The sequence below is a fragment of the Hipposideros armiger genome, unplaced genomic scaffold (genome assembly GCF_001890085.2).
Source record: "Hipposideros armiger isolate ML-2016 unplaced genomic scaffold, ASM189008v1 scaffold_316, whole genome shotgun sequence".
NCBI lineage: Eukaryota > Metazoa > Chordata > Mammalia > Chiroptera > Hipposideridae > Hipposideros > Hipposideros armiger.
This window is the reverse complement of record NW_017731666.1, coordinates 174,754-192,392: the sequence shown is the minus strand read 5'-3', so window position 1 is coordinate 192,392 and position 17,639 is coordinate 174,754. Positions and strand designations below refer to the sequence as shown.

Here is a 17,639-nt window from a genome sequence, read left to right as displayed (position 1 = left end):
CGACAGTGGCGGGGGAGGGGAGACCAGCCTGGGGAAGGGGAGGCTGCTGTTAGAAAGGGTTGGAAGGTCTCTTTCTGACCAGAAATGTTCGTTTGGAAGCATTTTCCAATGTCCCTGCCTCTGAAGTGAGATTCTCCGGAGAGGACTGAGGGACAGTCAGGAGTGAGTGTGCACGTGCCTGGCTGCCCACCACTGGGACTCGGTGCAGCCAGGGCAGCTGTGGTTTTCACCCCAGTCCTCCCAGGTCCACACAACCTGGGCAGAGACGTTGGCTCAGAGCCGGAAGTAGCGGGGCGTCAGAGACACCTGGGTGGGTTGGTTAAAGGCAGGTTCCTGCCCCCCACCCTCACCCCAAACCCCGCCACTTCCCAGGACACTCTGGTTCCACAGGTCTGAGTGGGCCCTATGAACCTGTATTTTTAAGCAAATTTTCATGCTTTTTGAGAGAGTCCAGCCTAGAGCAGACTCCAGTAAAAGGCCGATCAAGGAGCCCTGTCGTGGACATCCGGCCACAGCCCTCTGAGCATGAGCTAGTTCCAAACCCGGCTGGGAGGGAGGCAGACGCTGGAGGCAATGCTGACCTTGAACACGCACAAAGAATCAGGAGTTCCAGAACCCTGTGGGGTCTTCCATAGACGCTACCCTAGAAGTTTCCTTGGGTTGAAAGTTAGAGGTTAGTGCCAGGCACACAGTGGGGTCTTGCCAGATACTTATGGACTTGAACTTACGAGAAATCTGCGTCCCCATGGCGGGCCCAGGGCCCAGGACAGCAGCTCTGTCCCTAGGAGCTGAGACTGTCATCAGTGGATGGAACCTGTGAGGCCTGGAAGGTTCTGCTCCCCGCCTGAGGCTGCAGGCTTTGGAGTCACTGGGTAAGCAAAGGCAGGGAAGCAAAGAGGACTTCCCTGCCCATTTTGCTTGTCCCTTTAGTTCGGGGTTGCTGGCACAGGGAGTAAGCAGGGTGGGTCCCCATAAGTCCCTCACTCCTGCCAGAAGGCCCTCTGGGCACCTCCCAGCCTGGCCGGCAGCAGGCACTGGGCATCAGAGGCAAGGCCGATTGGAGAGTGGGGCTTGCTGCTTCTTCCTGCTGTGCTGGGGGGACCCAGGCTTGTTTTGCAAATGAGCCTTTCTCCCTCTGGCTAGATGGTATTTAGCTAAATTGCCCCCCAAGTAGGAGAGCTAAAAGAGCAACACTCCTTTTGATTTCCTGTCTCTCCCTGGCTACTTGCCACTTAGGGCAGCTTGGGTGCCATGCACCCCAGTGCCTTTATAAATCCCCAGCTCCAGCTTAACCATCCACTCATGCACTGAGCTGTGATGGGGTGCGCCTCTGCTGGAGCTGGGCACTCCGCAGCCCTACCGTAGTCCCAGGCTGACTGCCCGCCCCAGCTGACACATCCCTGCTCACACTGGGGGATTGTTTTGTTAAACTTAGAATTCATTGCCAACGTTGAAATCTCCAGATTTGCAGCTTCTCTTTGAAAATCGAAAGTTCTGGGGGCCACGTTGTAAGGCGCTGAGAGGCAGCTACCCCTTTCAATGGCACCTGCCTCCCTTGTGGTGCCACCACCAGGCACGTGGAGGAGGCATCTGAGCCCAGGGTCTCGCAGGAAGCAAGATGGAAACTCTGGAATCCCACTTGGTTCCCTGTCCCCATTGCCAGTGGCCTGGAGGGGTCGCTCAGGCTGGTGGCCACTCCCACCGTCTCTGCCCCCGAGCCAGGCCTGGGAGGATGGGCTGCAGTTAGACCCCAAACAGAAGAGCCCACATGGCTCCTGCATGTGGGATAGCTACTGAAGCCTCTTCTCTCCCGGCCAAATTGCGCCTCGACATCACTAGACAATCAGAGAACTTCCGGCTCGTTCACGCTTGTACCGCAATGTGAGAAATTCCCGGCCTCAGTGCTAATGCCACTTAGCAAGTCCAGAGCAGATTCTGAGAGCCTCGGAATGGCTCAGCAGCGCCACCTCCCTGGCCCTGTTAGTGGGGCTGGCTCGGAAACACTCAGCCAAGGCCAATTTTTGTCACGGAGCCCCTAGGAGAGTGCCTGTGACACCAAGTGTGGCGGCTCAGGGCGCGTCATCCCCATGTGGCCTGAATCTCCTGCCGTCAGAGCTGTCATGGCTCCGGACTGGGACGTGCCTCTCCCCGCCCCTCTCCCTGGAGGTCCCAGGTCCATCCCACCTGGAGGAAGACGGCCGTGTTATATGCTCTCAGGCCTTTGACCTCTGCAGCACACTTACCCTTGGAACAAGCCTGTGTCTCCTGGTAGAAGATGGAAAGGGGGGACCCTGAGGCCCCACATCCCCAAACATGCAGAGCCAGGAATTGCAAGCTCATTCGGGACATGCCACATGTGTCCCCGCACGCACACGCCATCCTGTCCCCAATCAGCCTCTGAACTCCTCGAAATGAGATTTCTGGAAATGTTGTCCTCAGGACCAGTAGGAGAATGAGAGTTGAGGGTGAGATGGGGAAATTGAATAGTATGTGGGTGTCTGGATATGAGAAGTTAAATCTAATGAAAATGTTATCCAGTTGAACCAAGAAATCAGAAGCAGGGCCTTTATTCCTGTCAACAAGAATACAGTGAAAATTAAACCAACTCGGCTGCCATTGCCCACTGACCTTGTTGCCATGGAGACAGCCCTCTAGTGTCAACAACTCGGAGAAATCCAGCTGGGCTCCTTCACTCATTGAGAGGCACGTGGCCCTACCCCACTCCCGCCAGCCTCCGTCCCGTGGTTCCTAAATAGGGTGCCCACACGTCCAGGGTTGCCTGGGCATGTCCCATTTTATACCATTGCCCGTCCAAAGATCACAGCACCCCCCAACCGCAAGTTAAATGGTCGTCTTTTTATGGGTCTTCACTGAGTGTTGAGTACGTGGCAGGAGAACTGGATGAGCCCAGGCTGATGGGAACAAGGAGGAAGGGGTCCCCCACAGGCCTCTGGTGGCGGGGGATTATCTTTGTCACCAACATGCCTCTTGTCACCTGCTCACCACAGCTCCAAGAAATCTCTCCCCATGCAGAGAAGGCCAGATGTCGATTTCGGCAGAGCCGGCCTGTGCTGTTACTGTAGTGACCCAAACCCCAGCTGCGCGCCCTGTCATCCTTCTAGAAGTTACTGCCACACAGAGCAAAGCGGGGCAAGCAGCTGGCTCTCACCGGTCCCTGGGGCCGCCTTCCAGAGTTCTTTCTGGCTCCTGGTCCAGTTTCTTTTTAAAGTGTCCCAGCCTTGATGTTTCAGAGCAGAAAGCGTCCTCTCCCTCAGGGCCCTGGACCCTGGTCTGCCTGAGATTTCCTATGCACACCACAGAGTCAGAATCCTGCCTATGGGGCCCACTTATCTGTGTGTCTTTAAAGCCCTTTGGGGAATAGTGACATGTAGTCAGATGAACCAGAGAGAGGCACCTGTTTTACAGATGAGGAAACAGGCTAGGAAGACTCAAAAGATCTTGCCAAGATCACGCGCATGTGAGGCCAGCATGGTCCGGCCAGCCTGTCAGACACAGGGTCTTGGCGTTTCTGGGTTCCAGCCCCTTGTTCCCTCACAGCTAGCTCAGGCACTGAGCTCAGGGGTTCGCCCTGCCTTCAGTAAAGATCCCCAACTGATTAGGGTAGCCACATTGGGAATGCACACTTGTGGCTTCCACCAACAACCAAGAGGGGGCTGCCCCGGGCCTCCCATTTATAACTCAGTGGGTCCCCTCCCCAGCCCAACCGCACCCCCAGAGACTGGAAATCCTGACAGGGAGCCTCCGTCTCAGCCAAATGCTGTTCCCACAAATCCCAGCTTCTCTGGGAGTCTTTCTTTGGATCCCCTGTCTTTTATAGAAATGTCCCCTAAATGCACCCAGTCTCCGCGATGAGCGTGGCGTGGCCAGGCCTCCGCGAACCCCCGCAGCCCAGGCTCAGCGCTGAGACTTTCTCCTGGCACAGGCGTCCCTCCCTCTCTTGCTGGTTCCACGTCTTCCAGGGACAGGACCATGCAGGTTTCGCCTCTCACTTCCTGCCCTGCACCCTGGAAGGCCCTGCCAGCTTCCTCTGCCCCGGTCAGGGTGACCCTGCCAGCTCAGTGGCCGTGTACTCTGTTCCTTAGTGAGGAAGACCATGGGAGGAGCTGGGGGCTTTAGAGCTTTGCCGCCCTCTCCGCCCGCCCAGCCCCAGCCCAGCTGGCCTTTCTGAGACAGCAGCGCCCTCTGTGACAGGAGCAGGAGCCAGCAGGGTGGGTGGTGGGCTGGGGGCACAGCACCCGGCCCAGCCCAGGTTTCTGTTTCCTGCACAGTCACCAGCCCCCCTGGAAACCGGACTCCCTCTTTCTAGGAAGTGAAGTGAGTCTACACTGCAGTGGGAGGGATCTCAGCCTCCTGACAGGGCAGCTGTCCCTCCCCCACCCACTCATTAACCACCCAGCCATTCCTGGGTCCCTGGGGGATGCCGGCTCGGGGACCCTCAGAGGCGGGCCACTCAGTGGAAATAGGCTAACTCTGCAACCCCTCCCGGCTCCCACTTCTCTGCTGTGTGACCTTAGGCAATTTACACAACTTTCTGAGTTTTTGTTCTTGTATTTGTACATGGGGCAATAATTCTTCCTCAAAGAATTGTTGAGAGATTAGAGAAGCAATTGCTATACCGGGGGTCTCAAACGGGAGCTGGGATCGAAGCCCCCGGGGGGGTCTGTTAGGACACAGGGCTGAGCTCCATCCCTAGAGTTTCTGCTTCAGCTGGTCTCGGTGGGGCCCGAGAATGTGCATTTCTAACACCATCCCAGGTGATTGTCCTGCTGCTGGGACCACACATCAGAGCCACTGCCCAGTGCCCTGCCCACAGTAAAGGCTCGCTCGGGGGCAGATAATCGTGCTATTTATTTCTTTTTGTAATGGAGTCAACATCTAAAGAACCTAGCACAGTTCCTGGCACATAGTGTAAGTTCGATGAATATTGTTTTTCTATTATTATTATTATTGTTGTTGTTATTATTGAGATGTGAGCTCTGCTTGCAGTGCACTGACGAAACAAAAGGCAACAGCTAGCGAGGGTGTGATGGACTGAGGAACTCCGTTCATTTACCCGCTAGGCAGAGCTCTAAGCACGAGGGGAGGGCGATGAACAGCCCCTCGGGGTTCAGACTGGCTCCAGTGGGGACGAGAGCTAGAGTAGCCAGGAAGGTTTCGGGGGGCGGGGGCGTAGGGGGTGAGGAGTGGAGCTTGAGCTGGGCTGTCCTGGAAGGGTGTGGTTTAAAGTGGCAGAGGAGGGGGGCCTTCGGGGACGTCCCTGAGCTCAGGGCCCCTTGAATGTGCACACATCAGCACCCCAAGTGTGCGGTGCGTAGGGCAAGGTGGGTCTCTCCCAGGGGTCTGTGGGACTCCAGCGGGGAGCCTGGAGAGGAACGCCACAGGCTGGGAGGCTTATATTAATTAATTTCCTTATAGAAATTAATTTCCTCATGGTTCTGGAGGCTGGAAGCCCGAGAGCAAAGTGTCGGCCGGGTCGGGTTCTGGTGAGGCCTCTCTCCCTGGCTTGCGGGCGGCCGCCTTCTGGCTGGACCCTCCCGTGGCCTCTGTCCTGTGTGGGCACATTCCTGGTGGCTCTTCCTCTTCTCACAAGGACATGAGTCCTGTTGAATTAGGACCCACCCTTGTGACCTCGTTTAACCTTAACCTTCTCTACATATGGTCACACTGGGGTTAGAGCTGCAACCTAACAGTGTTGGCAGGGGCACAATTCTGTCCTTGCTGGGGTGACGGGGAAGCTTGACCTGGGCTCAGGCCTCGCCTGCCTCGCTGAAGCGCCCCACCTCCCCCAAGGCTGGGACGGAGCAGCCAGCTCCAGGTGGGGGTCACCCCACACCTTCCCCCGGCCCTCGCCTCCAGCTCTCAATTACTCTCTCCCTGCAGTTGGCTGCCTCTTGGGTAAATTGTTCATCAGAAGATGCTCTCCAAAGCATGGCCACATGCTGTTGTCATTGATTTCATTTTGATTATTCATATTAGTGGAAATGCTGCTGGCTAGCCATGGGTGGTAATTAGGGTAAGCGTTGGGTCCGGGCCAAGTCAGCATTGGCGTGGGCCAGTGGGGTCTGTGACAGCTGCCCCGGCCTTAGCCCACACACAGGGCTGCTGCAGGCAGCCCAGCCAGAGCCAGGGCGGCAGGGGGACTGCTGGGGAAGACAGAGGGCTCCCCACAGCACCCCGCTTCCTCTCCTGGCCACTCCTGTCCTGTGCAGGCCCAGGGGAGAGTGGGCTTGGCCCATGCACACCCACCTCCTCCCTTTCTGGTACCTTCCTTTGCCCCAGACTTCCTGGAAATGGGGTCTCCCTTCAACACCCGAGCAGCCCAGGGACCACCGCCGGCTCATGCATGGGGACGCTAAAGAGAGGCCCCTCTACCTGGGGTTTGGCAGAGCTGGGCAGGAGCACTCGAGATGTCCTCCAGGCGAGGGAGCCGACTGTGGCCTGGGAACGAGGAGTCTGGTGCCGTCCACCAAGATTCAGTGAGCAGAGGGGACCACTGTGACCCAGAGCCACCACGAGATTCTTTCTCTGGGAATTCCCTTTTCTCCCGCTGCACCCCCACCCCAGGCCATGACCTTACGTTTACGCTTGTGTACTCTTAGTGCCGCTTCCCTTTCGCTGCTTTTAGGAAGGCGAGGAGCAGGCCAAGGTGCAGCCTGTGTGTGTTTATTCCCTTCCTCTCACAAAGCGCTCTTTTCCCTATAGAAATCTCCTTTCCCGCTGATTCATTACGTGGCGGGAAGCAGAGCGTGACATGTTAAAAGCCGTCTTGATAGTATTTGATATTCAGTACTAACAACTCGCCACCTCTGAGGAGGGGGTTTCTCTGCCCCCCGCCAGAGGGGGAGGGAGGCAATCTGCATATTGGATGTGCCAAGACAGTAGGTAATTTGCATTAAGCATCCAGAAATTCTCTGCTTGCAATCTGTCACCCTTCACTGGGTTTTCATTTTATAACCTTCACAACAGAAGGAGGAAAGGGGAGCAGAGAGAATGCCCTGGCCGCACTCCCATGGGGGCTGGAGGAGAAGCCTGGTCTGAGCGGCGTGGGCAGCGCAGAGAGCGGCCTGCTCACAAGCGCCAAGACACTCCAGCAGAGGCAGCCGCCACTCAGGGATTAGCGAGCCCACCCACCCCAAGACCCAGGACCTTTGCGTGGGGTGTGGCCTGCAGCCAGAAACCAGACAGCCAAGTTCAGACTCGGTGGGGATTTTCCTGAGAACACCTGGTCTGGTTTTGCGATGAGCATGTCTGCTCAAAGTTCCCCAGGGGGAGACACCCCGGTGATGAGCTCAGGGGAGTGAACTGCTCCCAGCTTTGCAGCACCTGCAGAGTTTAGGCTCAGGGCAGAGCTGTCGTCACCATCCTGACTGCGTGTGAGGAACTCCTGGGGAGCTGTAAAAAAAAAAATGCCTGGCACCCACCCAGACCAAGCCCATCAGAACCTCCAGGCTGGGACTGGGGCTGGGGCTGGGGCTGGGGCTGGGGCTGGGGCTGGGGCCGTCTGCGGGCGCAGCAGGGCAAGAGGCGGGGTCCTGAGTCCTGCGCTCTGCCCGCCCCCAGCCTCTGTTTTCTCATGTATACAATGAGAAGGCTGGAAAGGTCCTCAGCCAGGAGGGCCCAGGCCTGGGGACAGGCCAGAGGACCCTGGCCCTCACTCCTGCCTCGGCCAGGCCCCTCCTGCCGTTCCGTATTGCATTTCCAGATAAACATTTATTTGAGAAAAGGGCTCCATAGCTGTGAGGAGGTTTGCAAACGCGTAGCCTGGGCCTTCTCTTTCAGCTGTCGGGGACAAGGTGGGCCTGAATCAGCAGCAGGAGCGCAGGCCTTCTGGGGCTGCCAGAGAATTCCCCGAGCGGCCCCACGGTGGAAGCTGCCCACCTGGGGAAAGCTGGGCCGTAAACCCACCACCACCCCATGCACGTGCCCATCCACAGGGCTCTGAACACACACACACGACCTCAAATCCAGAATGCAGACAGCTCAGCTAGTTCTGGGACAGAAGCCATCAGCACTGCCCCACCCCCTCGATGACCCGTCGGAGTCTAAGACCCAGTGGGACCAGGACCGTGGGCCCTGGTGCTGGAGGCAGAGCCCCGAGGACCTCTGGAGGAGCCTCGTCAGCGTGGAGACGGGGATGAGGACCGTGAGCAAACACTGGGGCAGGTGCACAGAGAAGGAAAGCAGTGCCCCGAGGGACTCCCAGTGACCACAACCCTCACGCGTGGGCTTTTCTTTGAAGAACCACTGAAGTGCTACATGAAGGTGCTGACGAGCATCAGAGGCAGGAGGTGGACCCCACGGAGCTCTCCCCCACCCGCCACGTGTTCCAGGGCTGAGCCATCTGTGGGTTTCACAGCAAGGACCCCCGTTCCCACAGCACCAGCCAAGCCACAGGGCAAGGCCAGCGCTGTGGACTGTGCGTCCCCATTGTGGGCACCAGCACCATGAATGGATGTGACAACGGCGACTCGTTGGGTACACAGGAAGTGTCAGAGAGGTAGACCGCATTTCCTCCTGGCCGCCCTGTGTGGAAGATCCTGTTATATTCCCGTGTTACCCAGTTTCTGGATGAGGAAATGGGCTCAGGAAGGCTTAGTGACCTGCCCAAACTCACACAGCAAGTAAAGATCGAAACCCGGACTCAAGCCCAGGTCTGAATCTGACCTGGCTCTGATCTGCTGTGTAGACCGAGTCCTCGCAGGCCTCACAGACATGGGCAAGGGATGCGGGTTGTGACCTGGGGTCCAGGCGAGAGAAGCTCAGCCAAAGGAAAAAGGAACTGTTCTCCCTCGCGTGAGCCTGTACTTGGCTCCTCTTCCCCGACCAGCTGCTCCCACTGTCCCCCACTTCTCAGCAGCCTGGGTCCCTGCTGGAGCTCCAGGTACCAGCTCCACCCACCAGAGCTGCGGATTCACTGCCTCTGGACACCGGTCTCACCAGAGCCACCAGAGAGCGCGAGGCTGTGCCACGTGCCGATGTGCCAGCCCAGCGCTCAGCCACCGCTTGGTCTGCTCCCGCTGAGTGGAGAGAGCAGGCATCCAGCTCAGTCACACAGTCAGCAGGGCAAGGCAGTGTATTTTAGACTTCCAGCCCCCATCCTGCCAAGCAGATGGAAAGCCCACCTTCGGCCATTCAGGGCTCCCCACCCCAACACCAGGGACAGCAGAGGTCCAGGGGTCGAGGGGGGTTGAGCCAAAACCCCAGGACGGCCATCCAGGAGGCCGGTCATCAGCAGGCACCCTCTCCCCCTGCCACGTGGGCCCTTTAGTCCCATCCCCTTCTCCCCGTGCCTAGCCTGCAACTCTGGAGGCCAAGAAATCTGATGGGGGCAGGAAGTCGAAGAGCTCCTCTCTGGGGCTGGGCACCGTCCCCTGCACACTGGGACCCGCCCCCCCCACCTTCATCTCTTTCATCTCCACGACCAGCGGTCCCGGGTGGTTCCCTCAGCCTCACCTGTCCTTCCCAGTCCTCGCTCCCTTTCTCCTCCACTCCAGGGGCCCTTGAAGAGCCACTCAGGTGCACCTGGACTTTGGGAAACAAAAGCAAGTCTCTAGGCGGTCCACTACCCACACTGCACCCCAGGGAAGGGAGGAGGGGAGGCAGAGGAAGAGCACAGGGCTCCCCAGGGTCTGGCGGGGCAGCCCGGCCCCCCTTCTCCCTCGTGCACATCAATTTGTCCCTAGAGCCAGCCTCCCAGCAGAGAGGGGCTTTGCTCTGGATGGGCCTAGGCCCTGCCCCGCCCGGCCCTCCCCCTGTACCGCACAGCCTCTGACCGCCCTGCCTCTCCCCCTAGTCCATGGCATCAAGTGGACCTGCAGCAACGGGAACAGCAGTTCAGGCTTCTCCGTGGAGCAGCTAGTACAGCAGATCCTGGACAGCCACCAGACCAAGCCACAGCCACGGACCCACAACTGCCTCTGCACCGGCAGCTTGGGTGAGCGGGGGCCCCGGGTGGGCGGGCAGGAGCCACGGGGCCGAGGGGGCTCTGCCAGGCAGAAGACAAGGCTCTCCTCCTCAGGGGTCACCGTGATGTCCGATGAGGGGAAGGGGCCAGCCAAGGCAGACTCACCCTGGTCCTGCCCCACCCTGCAGGCAGGACAGCCCACGTCAGGCAGGAAAGAGCGGTTTCCAGGGAGGCAGCTCCGTCTAGGAATGGAGGCTGCAAAGTTGCAGAGTGTATGGGGTCGGGGCTCCGCAACAATCTCCAGCCCCACCATCTTGGGGAGCACCAGCAGGAGGCCCCGGTCCCCAGGCACTGGGCCGATGCGTGTTTTTCAAGCTCAGTCCTGCGTCAATGGGACCCACCCAAGCTAAACCTCTTGCTTTAACGTCCATCTCCTCCAAGAACATAAAGTATCCCGCCCTCTCCATCCTAATGTGTCTGTGTTTCTGATAATGGTATTTGCTCTCTGAAATGTGCTTTCTTTGCTCCCTTCACTGCATTAATGAGACATGTCCATTATCGGGTCACGTCACTTCTCTGTCTTGTCTTCGTGCATTTAGGAATCTTGGTGGTGAGACTGTAACAGGTTCATGAGAAGATTCACCCATTTATCAAAACAGAGTGACCCTTATCAGATGGAATGAACATAATGACTGACTGGGAGTGGAAAGGGCGAGAAAAGCCACTGGCCGCGGGTGGGAGGCCTTGGGGGACGAGCCCTGAGTGAGACTTGCCAAAGCTCAGAATCGCGGCTCGCTTGAGGCTTTTTTCTTCTCTGACACTGAACTGGGGGCTTTACAAGGATTTTGTCCCGCAAAGAGCTTAGGACAGGTCCAGCTAACTAAACAGAGGATGGTGGCCCCAAATACCTCCCTGCTCCTGGAGCAAAGTCTAGAACTCTCTTTGGTCCTGGGGCCTGAGCTAATCCAGAGAGAGTGCCTTGCTCTCCACCCGCCCCCATCCCCCACTCCCCAGCGCCCTGTCCCAGAGGTGGCTCCCTACCCAACTCCCTGGAAGACAGGGGCTCCCTGAAATTCTGCATGGCCTGAACAGGCCTGGAAAGTTTCAGGGGAGGGGCGACAGACCTGGCCACCTTCCCGGGCTGAGCTGTTCTGGCCAGCTAGAGCCTGTCCAGTGGATGGTGTCTGCCTCTGAAGGCAGAAAGGGCTTTCCAGGAGGACAACAGTCTCTCCCACTTCTTTCTCCTTCCCAACCTCCAGTGTCCGGTATTACTGTGTGAAAAGCAAGTCAAGGGAAGAAAACTGGCCTGGAGGGTGGTGACACAGGGCCCCGGGCCTGGGGGTCAGTGGGCCCCAGACCCTGAGTGTCTGTCACACACCAGCCCCAGGGTCAGCGTTCTGCCGAGGCTCCCGGGCAGGGCTCACCAGGCCGCAGCTGCTTAGAGACAGGGTCCATGCAGCCCAGTTCTGACTCTTTCTGTGTGTGCGTGTGTGTGTGCGTGTTTGCATGTGTGCGTGTGTGCGTATGCGTGCATGTGTGCGTGTGTTCTGATCTCCGCAGGAGCAGGCAGCAGCGTGCACCACAAGTGTAACAGTGCCAAACATCGTATCATCTCGCCGAAGGTGGAGCCGCGGTCGGGGGGCTATGGAGGCCACTCGGAGGTGCAGCACAACGACGTGTCCGAGGGCAAACACGAGCACAGCCACGGCAAGGGCTCGAGCCGCGAGAAGAGGAACGGCAAGGTGGCCAAGCCCGTGCTGCTGCACCAGAACAGCACCGAGGTGTCCTCCACCAACCAGGTGGAGGTCCCCGACACCACCCAGAGCTCCCCCGTGTCCATCAGCAGCGGGCTCAACAGCGACCCGGACATGGTGGACAGCCCTGTGGTCACAGGTGTGTCCAGCATGGCGGTGGCCTCCGTGATGGGGAGCCTGTCCCAGAGCGCCACAGTCTTCATGTCTGAGGTCACCAACGAGGCCGTGTACACCATGTCCCCCACCGCCGGTCCCAACCACCACCTCCTCTCGCCCGACGCCTCTCAGGGCCTCGTCCTGGCCGTGAGCTCCGATGGCCACAAGTTCGCCTTCCCCACCACAGGCAGCTCAGACAGCCTGTCGATGCTGCCTACCAATGTGTCCGAAGAGCTGGTCCTCTCCACCACCCTCGACGGTGGCCGGAAGATTCCAGAAACCACCATGAACTTTGACCCCGACTGTTTCCTCAATAACCCAAAGCAGGGCCAGACTTACGGGGGTGGAGGCCTGAAAGCTGAGATGGTCAGCACCAACGTCCGGCACTCGCCGCCAGTGGAGAGAGGCTTCAGCTTCACCACCGTCCTCGCCAAGGAGATTAAGACCGAGGACACCTCCTTCGAGCAGCAGATGGCCAAAGAAGCGTACTCCTCCTCCGCGGCGGCCGCGGCCTCCAGCTCCCTCACCCTGACCACCGGCTCCGGCCTCCTGCCTTCCGGCGGTGGCCTGAGCCCCAGCACCACCCTGGAGCAGATGGACTTCAGTGCGATCGACTCCAACAAGGACTACACGTCCAGCTTCAGCCAGACGGGCCACAGCCCCCACGTCCACCAGACCCCTTCCCCAAGCTTCTTCCTGCAGGACGCCAGCAAGCCCCTCCCCATCGAGCAGAACGCTCATAGCAGCCTGAGTGACTCTGGGGGAGCCTTCGTGATGCCCACGGTAAAAACGGAGGCCTCTTCGCAAACCAGCTCCTGCAGCGGCCACGTGGAGACGCGGATCGAGTCCACGTCCTCCCTCCACCTCATGCAGTTCCAGGCCAATTTCCAGGCCATGGCGGCGGAAGGGGAGGTCACCATGGAGACCTCGCAGGTGGCCGAAGGGGGCGAGGGCCTAATCAAGTCTGGGGAGCTGCAGGCCTGTAGCTCGGAGCACTACCTGCAGCCTGAGACCCCCGGGGTGATCCGCAGCGCCGGCGGCGTCCCCATCCTCCCTGGCAACGTGGTGCAGGGACTGTACCCCGTGGCCCAGCCCGGCCTGGGCAACACCTCCAACATGGAGCTCAGCCTGGACCACTTTGACATCTCCTTCAGCAACCAGTTCTCGGACCTGATCAACGACTTCATCTCCGTGGAAGGGGGCAGCGGCACCATCTACGGCCACCAGCTGGTGTCCGGGGACAGCGCGGCGCTCTCGCAGTCGGAAGACGGGGCTCGCGCCCCGTTCGCCCAGGCGGAGATGTGCATCCCCTGTTGCAGCCCCCAGCAGGGGGCCCTGCAGCTGAGCGGTGCGGAGGGCGGGGCCAGCACCATGGCCTACATGCACGTCGCTGAGGTGGTGTCCGCCTCGGCCCAGGGCGCCCTGGGCGTGCTGCAGCAGAGCGGACGGGTGTTCATGGTGACCGACTACTCCCCGGAGTGGTCCTACCCGGAGGTAAGCGGCTGCTGCCATCGCCTCCCCACCTGCCACACCTGCTCACCTGCCCATATGCCCTGCCCAGCTAAGGGGAGTTCATTTGTATGTGCTTTCTGGACCATACTGACCAAGTTGCCCTCTCCCTCTGTCCCCAGGGCCCCTGAAAGACCTCCACCTCTCTGAGCAGTGGTTCTCAGCCTTCCCCGAGCAAGTAGCTTTAAAGTCAGGGGTCTTCTTGGAGGCCAGGTGGCCCTGCAAGCTCTGGCCAGAGCTGTCTGCTGTCACCTGGCTTACGTGTTAAGATTCCGCCTCTGTTTTGCTTTGGTTTTGGGAGGGACGGAGTGGAGGAAGGGTCCTAGGGCTGCTGAAAGAAAGAACATTTGAAAATCTCCACCATAGATCATTCATAACCATCACTCTTGATTTGCGTCACTAAACAAAACAAATTCCCATCAAATCGAGGCGGGTACAGCTTCTGAGTAGTCATCGTGAGATTTCCTTGGTAAATCCGGCCCCTACGAAATCAGTCACGTCATGTGACCCAGGACCTCCCCCCATCTGTGCCCCTCAGAGGGCTGAGATCTGACCTTGAGAACCATTGCTCCAGAGCCCAGGACTGCGGGAAAACCCAGGCCTGCCATGGTGGCACAAGTGTTTAAGGAAGGAGCCTCTGCTTTTTCTCTGACGTACTGTGGCATAGGACAGGGACCGACAGGCCTGAGCTTTTCCTGTTGCACACAGGGTCACAGCCCGCCTGCCAGGTGCTCGGGACCCAGATCAGTCCTCTCTTCCCAGTTGGTGGCTGTCCCCAGTTCCCTTGGTGCCACTGCCACGTTCCCTAGATGCCACGACGGGTTGCTGCCCAGGACAACGAGCGAAGGGCGCTCCTGAGAGACCCTGAATGTCGTGGGCTACCTTAAGGCAGTGACACAGACCCCGCCAAAGGTCAGGTGTGGGCAGTGCAGGCAGGTGGGCCAAAGCCTTTGTGCCTTCCAGACGGACGCACTGGCAGCAGCTCCCAGGACAGTGCCCAAGTCAGCCCTGGGTGCTGACAGGGCGCTTGAAGGGTATAGTGTCTTTCAGAAACAGCTTCTGCTTCGAAGCCTCCCCTGGGCCCTGGAGAAGGGGACCATGAGGCCCAGTGGTGGAGGGCGCGTCTCAGGGGGCACTCCTAGGTGTGGATCCTGGCTCTGCCGTGACGTCACCTCTCTGTGACTCAGTTTCCCCATCTAGAAGATGGGGTGGTAACAGTACCTGCCTCAGGTGTGGTTCCCAGAGTGCTTAGAAAGTCTTTGGCCCATGGTATGTAGTCTGAATACTGGCCGTTATTCCTTGGCCTGCGTAGCTCTTGGCCCACTGTGCTCCTTTTCACGTCCTCCTGCCGTGGCCGTGGAAAGAGGCCCCTCACTGGTCGACCACGTACAGCTTTGGAGGAGTCCCCTAGACTGTGGGCCTCAGTGTCATAGTCTTGACCAGGGGGCTCACCCCTTCCCTGCCTCCTTCCTTTATGGCCGAGCTAAGATAATAAAAACTGTGTGCAAGTGTCCCCAACTCTCAGATGCCATATCAGCCCAGCCACTGGCCCAGCCTTCAGAGAGGAGCATCCTGGGAACACGGCAGGTGTCTAGACAGGTGTCTGTGCCTATATGCCTTGGGCACAGTGTGTTTGCACAAGCCCTCGGGAGTCCAGAGGTGGCTCCTCTGTGTGGTGAGGAGTACAGGGCCAGGGCCAGACAGTCTGGTTTCAGGTCCTGGTCCCACACTTACCAGCCCGTGACCTTGGGCGGGGATCTGCTTTCCTGTGTCTCCCTCACTGGGTTGTGTGAGGACTGAGTCAAGTGCTCCAGCAGCATTCCAGAACATTCTGACCAGTTTCCTCTTGGCGTGGTTGGTGTGACCCCATCAGCAACCCCAAGCTCAGTGGCATCCTCCTCGGGCTCCCCGTGTTTCCCTAGGGTGAAAGGTCAGCTCAGTCCAGCAACTTGCCCCTCCCCACCCCCCACCCCCGTGGGGTTTAAGGAAGCAATTCAGGGGTTGTGGGTGGCCTGGGACTGGGGTGCAGTGAGAAGTTCACTGCTGGGAGCCAGAGCACTGTGTGTAGATCCAGAGACCTGGCTCTCTGAGCCTCAGTTTCCTTATCTGTGAATGGCTGAGAGGAGCAGCCTTGAGGCCCTCCAAGTCCCAGGACTCGGGAGATTTGGTCCTCAGACACTTTGAGACTCCCTGGAGCCTGAGTCCTTGGGCAGCTGGAGGGCGGGTGTGCAGGGCTCTGCGGCGGTCCAGACCCGCACTCTGGCCTCCTCGGGCATGCAGGCAGTGGCGATGGGCCCTCAGCAGGCCTGGCCCCCCCTGTTCTGCCCTGAGTACCAGCCTGCAGATCCCTAAGCTGTATCTCTGAGAAAGTCAGTTCACCAGCTCACCACGCGAGGGCGGCAGGGGAACGGGAAAGGGATGACGGTCAGGGCGCCTGGCTGAGGGAGCGTCCAGCCCTGGTTTTCCAGAAGCCCTCCGTGATGCCTGCTGCCAGGAAACAAAAGCAGCGCAAATTTAATTTGATTTGGAAAATGCACAGACGCCACCCAGCTGGGCCCTTTGGGGCCAGTGTGGCCACCTGATGAGACTTCTGCAGAGGCCCCAGGGGCGCTGCCAACCATTTCTACTGTACCATCCTGTCCCACCCCAGCCACTGTCCCCAGACCCGCAGCAGGGCCACCCCCTCCTGGGCTGTCTTGCAGGAGACAGCACCTCCTGTCCTGACCCTTCCCTCCCCGCACAGCCCCCAGGCTGGCACGCTTGCCCCCTCCCCTTCTCCACGGACAGGAGGCCTGCTTGCTGGCGGTGTCAGGAGCCCGGTTCTCGCCACGTTCTGCCAAACTCATGGAGGGCTCTGCTGTGAGACACAGCCCCGGAGACACTTACTAGTCTGTAAATATGGGGTCAGCTCAACAGTCGCTCAGCGCCCTCACCCAGCTCTAAAATTCAGTAGTGCCCTGGCACCCACTTTGCAGGGATGCTAAGACTGGGCCCCCCACACACAGGCTGCTCCCACTTCTCCTGTGCTCTGTTCACCTCTTCACTTCCAGCTGCAGTTGGTCACCAACACACACACGCACACGCACACACACACACACACACACACACGCGCCCCCCAGAGATGCCCCTGGGCCCCAGGACCTGCCCCAGGTGCATATGGGAAATCTGGGCCCTTTATCTCAGGGCTCCCAGAGCACAGAGACCTCAGATGGCACTTGTCGCCTCCCCCAAACCCGTGTGCGTCATCTCCCTCCTCTGACAGACACTCCAGCTGCACCAGGCAGAGGAGGCTGCAATTAGAGCCCTCAGGTGCCCGCGTCACAACAGTTCAGCACTGCAAGGCGGACGTTGCCATGGAAACCGTCCCCTGAACTGATGGATGCCCAGCCCATACTGTGGAGGTTTCCATGGAGAAGGCCCTGCTGTTCTCCAGTAATTTCAGAGCCCTTTGTTCCTCACAGCAGCCCTGGCTTTGTGCTAGCAGCTGTTGACTATGGCTGTGTCTTCCCTCTTTTGTCACATGATAACTGTCTGTGGCCTTTTGAAGTCACCGCTCTTCCACTTCCCAGGATCCAGGGAAGATCGTGCCCTGAGCTGGCCCCTGGTACTCCCAGGCACTCCAGAGTCAGGTTCTGCCTGGGCCCTGGGGCACGCTTCCCAGCCAGGCACCCACCCCTGCCCTGTGGGCCACTCAGACAGAGCGACGGATCTCCCTATGGAGCCTATATCAGAAGCAAGGAATGCTAAGGCCAGAGGCCCCCTAGAGATCAAATGCCACCCAAAGAGGCCGGGCCACTTGCCTGAGGACACAAGGCTACTGAGGGGCAGGGCCAGGCCTCCTGCTTTTGGCTCCTGGTCCTATGCTCACTCCACTGCCCAACAACTTTTGGTTGCCAGCTGTGAAATGACTTCTCCAAAGCCAGCCCAGCCCAGAGGAAGAAGGCCCACCCGAGAACGTGGGTGGGATGCCTTCCAGCCGGGAGAGCCCCGTCCGTAGTGGGACCCTCTCTCTTGGGCTGGGCTATGGGGAGCCACCTCAACCCTCAAAACACCCCTGAGCCAGGTCTGGGTTCCAGGAACATCTTGGAGCCTCAGGAGCAAACCGGTGTTGAGGTTAGGGGGTCCCTCCAGGGCAGGGATGGCCCAGTGCCAAGGAGAGGTCACCCACGAATGGGCAACTGAGCAGAAGAAAGCATCTCGCTGGCATGGGGCAGCAGCGAGAGAGCTGGGGTCTGGCCTCCAGTGGCCTGAAGAGGTGGGGGAAAGAAGGCCTTCCCCTCTCTCCCCCTGCACTC

General features: G+C 59.1%; 1 protein-coding gene across 11 annotated transcripts in view; it reads left to right on the top strand.

Annotated features, from left to right (window-relative positions):
- Positions 1-17,639, top strand: part of CAMTA1 (calmodulin binding transcription activator 1) — an 833,165-nt gene that overhangs the window by 734,070 nt on the left and 81,456 nt on the right. For all 11 annotated transcript variants that reach the window (XM_019660379.1, XM_019660385.1, XM_019660381.1 and 8 more), the window contains exons 8-9: positions 9,815-9,955; positions 11,486-13,329. In XM_019660379.1, coding sequence (XP_019515924.1) covers positions 9,815-9,955; positions 11,486-13,329 — 1,985 coding nt within the window. The remainder of the gene's footprint in view (positions 1-9,814; positions 9,956-11,485; positions 13,330-17,639) is intronic.